This window comes from Alexandromys fortis, unplaced genomic scaffold (assembly GCF_014885135.2).
Source record: "Alexandromys fortis isolate MF-2015 unplaced genomic scaffold, M_Fortis_MF-2015_v1.1 scaffold_83, whole genome shotgun sequence".
NCBI classification, from domain to species: domain Eukaryota; kingdom Metazoa; phylum Chordata; class Mammalia; order Rodentia; family Cricetidae; genus Alexandromys; species Alexandromys fortis.
Genome location: NW_026068001.1, coordinates 7,129,852 through 7,134,054, shown reverse-complemented (window position 1 = coordinate 7,134,054; position 4,203 = coordinate 7,129,852). Strand labels below are relative to the sequence as shown.

The 4,203-nt window shown below is 49.9% G+C and overlaps 1 protein-coding gene across 1 annotated transcript; it reads right to left on the bottom strand.

Moving 5' to 3' along the window:
- Nucleotides 1–784: 784 nt before the first annotated feature.
- Nucleotides 785–1,857, bottom strand: LOC126512855 (ubiquitin-like protein 5). Its single transcript, XM_050160850.1, has 2 exons — nucleotides 1,782–1,857; nucleotides 785–1,089 (listed from the first exon to the last, which is right to left on the bottom strand). The coding sequence occupies exons 1-2, from the start codon at nucleotides 1,855–1,857 to the stop codon at nucleotides 797–799; spliced, it is 369 nt and encodes a 122-aa protein (XP_050016807.1). The 3' UTR covers nucleotides 785–796.
- Between the last annotated feature and the right edge of the window lie 2,346 nt (nucleotides 1,858–4,203).

Sequence of the window (4,203 nt, the reverse complement as noted above, 5' to 3'; positions counted from 1 at the left end):
GCTCACAGTTCCCAAGGTTGAAAAGCATGGTGCCGGTGTCGGCTCAGCTGTGGTCAGGAGCTCACTGCGGACAGCATTCCAATGGGGGTGTATGTAGAGGAGCAAGAGCTAACACCAAAAGAGAGGGGAAGGGCAGCTTTGCTATTTCCTTAAGAACTGGCTCACTAGAACTGACCCAAGATTCTCAAAAGAAAGACCTTCACCCCTTCTGGCGACATGCCCCCATGACATGAATGCTCCACTCTAGGCTCCACCTCTTAATATTACCACCGTGAGGACCTAGCTGCTAGGTTGGGTTAATGCAGGCAAGGACATCCACTCTAAATGGGTTAATGGTAGGAGGATGTGGGACCTCTGGGAGGTGATATGGCCGTGAAGGCAGAGGCCTCATCAACAGAATTAGTACCTTAAAGAGACTCTGAAGATGAGGATTGTAACTCAGTAATAGAGCACTAGTACGCATGGGCCCCAGGCTCAGTTACCAGGACCACAGAAGGGCTTCTCCCAGGAGACCATGTTATCCCTTTTACATTCAAAGAGAATCACAGCTTCTGGGAGTTAGGAAGCCCACCCCCACCCCCACCCCCCACCACACACCAAATATTCCAGAATCTTGGTCTTCAATGTCCTAGGCTTTGGCACTGAGAATAAACCTCTGTTTCTTTCTTTCTTTTTTTTTTTTTTTAAGCAGCACTGAAGTTTTTATTCATGTGAATTGTTAAAGATGGGCATCTATACCAGTGTCAAATGAGGGTGGGAGAGGAAGGCAGGGGAGGCAAGGAGAAGGAATTCCCGTCTACTGGTAATAAAGCTCCAGGTTCATCCCATCTTGGATTTCATAATCTCCCAGAGACACGTGGTCCTTAAAAATAGTGTACCACTTTTTAAGAACGATCCTATTCCATCGGGTGCCAGTTTGGGCTGCTATTAGTTTCTTCAAGTCCCCGATCGTGTCATGGGTGTTGCACTTGACGCGGACTTTCTTTCCTAGATGGTTGTTGCAAACCACCTCAGTCACTGTGGCTGGACCTCTAAACCCCTCGAACTTATCGACGACACAACTCCTATCTCGATCGCCGCACTCTAAACCTGTTTCTTATAAGCTACCTTGTTCATGGCATTTTTCTTACAGCAGTCTGAATGGACTTAGACATTACATTAAATTCCTATCTGTTTAAAATACCTGGAGTGGGGGCTGGAGAGATGGTTCAGTGGTTAGGAGCACGGGCTGCTCTTCCAGAGGACCCGGGTTCCACAGCATCCACATGGCATTCACAACTATCTGTAAGTCCAGTTCCAGGGGATCAGACACCCTCTTCTGACCTCCACGGGCACTGCATGCGTGTGGTGTGCAGAAAAGACAAGCAGGCGAAGCTCCCATTCATATAAAATAAAATACCTAGAGTGGTTTCTTTTTTCTACAACTGGCCTCTGAGTATTGATCAGAAATGATGGCTAAATCAGAGGACCCTGTTTGGAATTCAATGGACCTGATGTGGTTTCGGTGGCACCTGGCAGAGATCAGTATTGATTTTTTTTCTAGGGCTAGCCTGTCCCCTTCCTGAGGGTCATATACCCCAGTAGAACCCTCTTCCTGGGCACTTGTTATCCGGGGTGTCACACCGCACAGTGGCTCACAGAGTCTTTTAGAAGCTGGGGACCAACTCCAGAACTACCTATCTCTGGACTTCTTGCCAGCTAAACAGAGACTTCTCAGGGTTCAAGGCATTGTTCATTGGGATTTGAGCTATATGAAGTCATAAGTCCTTCCTAACACATACGCCCAGCATACTCTGATGGCTCTTGGCTGGCTATTGACTTGGCAGGAAATGTGAATTTTTCCTTCAGCTCGCCCATCGAAACACAAGCATTCTCCCTCCTCCCCTCTGCCGCACAGCCAAGGCCTCTCATCGGCTCTGACCTCCACTGTGTGCTCTGCGCAGCCAGCCCCACATGTCTGACGTCTTCTACAGTAGGCCTTCTCAGTGTGCTTGTCATTGCTGTCACTCTAATTTTAGATTTGTTGACAGTGTTAGGGACCCAACTCGGCCTTACACCAACTAGGCAAGCTTTCTAGTACTCAGCCACACACACTCAAGCCTTTGATTTCTTTTTTCTCTTTCTCTCTCACTCTCTCTTTCTTTCTTTCTTTCTTTTTTTCTTTCTTTTTTGTTTTTTGGAGACAAGGTTTCTCTGTGGCTTTGGAGCCTGTCCTGGAACTAGCTCTTGTAGACCAGGCTGACCTCGAACTCACAGAGATCTGTCTGCCTCTGCCTCCCGAGTGCTGGGATTGAAGGCGTGTGCCGCCACCACCCAACAAGTCCTTGGTTTCATGAGTCAAGGTCTTACTACATAGCCCAAGATAGCCTCCAACTCGCCACCCTCCCACTTCAGCTCCCCGAGTTCTGGGATCACAGGGCTTTGCTGCCGTGCCTGGTCCCAGCCTGCGCTTGCATCAGTGCCCTTTGTCGTGTGAACTGGACTGAGTGGGGATAACACACGTGACTGGCTAAGTAAATGAGTGTAACCGTTTCCTGTCCAGTGGCATGGTCCAGCCTTTGAGAAAAAAGAGCAGCAAGAGTGTGAGGCTTGGTCCAGTCTCCTCCCCAGGGGCACACACGCCTGCTCTCCCCTGCAAAGCCTTGCTTTCTTCCTGCTTCTCCTTATTTTCTTGGTCTTTAAGGCTTTTATGGCCCAGCATTTGGCCCTGTTTTAGTGCGCTCTCGTTATGATTGATGCTGCTTTTACTTGCTATTTATTCACGGCACATAAACATGCTTAAGTTTCCCCTGTCTTAAACAATAATAGAAACTACGAGCCCTTAGCTGAGTTTGCTCTCTGCTGTCTGGAGTGAGCTCTTCAGAAGTCATCGACTTGCTCAGTTTTTCTCCGCCCCATGGATCCTTACCTCTCCTAGCACGCTTGCTCTAAGTGATGGGCAGGAGCTGGAAGCCTCCTAGGACTATGGGAGGAAAGGTGTGGGGAGCTCAAAGAACTTCACCCCTGGGACTTTTCCCTTCTCTCTTTGGCATGGAGGACTTCTTCCCACCAACTGACTTCCAACTGCTCCAGAACCTTCTATGAGCAACTGCTACCCTCAAGGAAGGTTTCTCCAACATCCTCTGTGTTGTTCCAGTCTGGAAAGTTCAGGGAAGGGCTCTAAAGGGACTAGCATGCACCAAGGCCCAGCATGCACCAGGCATCCGCCGCTGGCTAACTCCTAGTGTAAGCCAGCTTTCTGTCACAGTAACCAAAGACCTGAGCAGGCATGGCTGGAGAGATGGCTGCATGGGTAATGTACTCACTGTGCAAACACAAGAACCCGAGTTCAGATCCTGGGGCCCACAGGAAAGCCAGGTGTGGTGGAGTGTCTGTAACCCCAGTGATCGGGAAACAGGTGGATCCCAGAGGCTTGCTGGCCAGCTCCGGGTTCAGTGAGAGAGCCTGCCTCAAAAAATAGGGTGGAGAGCAATAGATGAGGACACCCAGTGTCAACCTCTGGTCTCCACATGTTCACACACAAGCACCACCACACACACGTGCATATATATTGCATACACCACACATACAAAGGAAAATCCCCCACAAAATATCTAAAATAATTGATTTATAAAGAGGAAATGCTGTCATGTGTCTGCAGTTCCAGCACTTGAGGTGGACACAGGAGGAATTCAAGTTTGACGCTCACCTATTTTATATAAATCCCTCTCTCCCCAGCTACAGCCCACCTGCCGGGCCCACTCCTCCAGCTGTCCCTCTCTTGCCCCTGCTTCTCCTTCCATTGCTGCTGTCCCCAAGGCATCCATCCTTCTGCTTACCCAAGCACCCTGGATGACTCCAATCCATGATTCTAGGGTGTAGGCATGTCCTCAGTTCTCTTGCCTCTTGCTAGGTCAATGTGTTAAACAGAGTCTAACCCTCCAACACTTTCCAGGAAGTGAGCACACAGCCTCCACCCAGCACACAGCCTCCACCCAGCACTCAGCCTCCGCCCATCACACAGCCTCCACCCAGCACACAGCCTCCGCCCAGCACACAGCCTCTATCCTCCCTGAAGTGCTTCCTTCAGTGGCAGCCCCGCATCCAAGGACTGTAGCGTCTTTCTTCCACAGAACTCCTGTGACTATGTCAGCAGCTCCCTTGGTCACTCGCAGCTTTGTAGGTCCAGATGGGCCAGTCAGCTCCCGTTCCCCATTCTTGCTT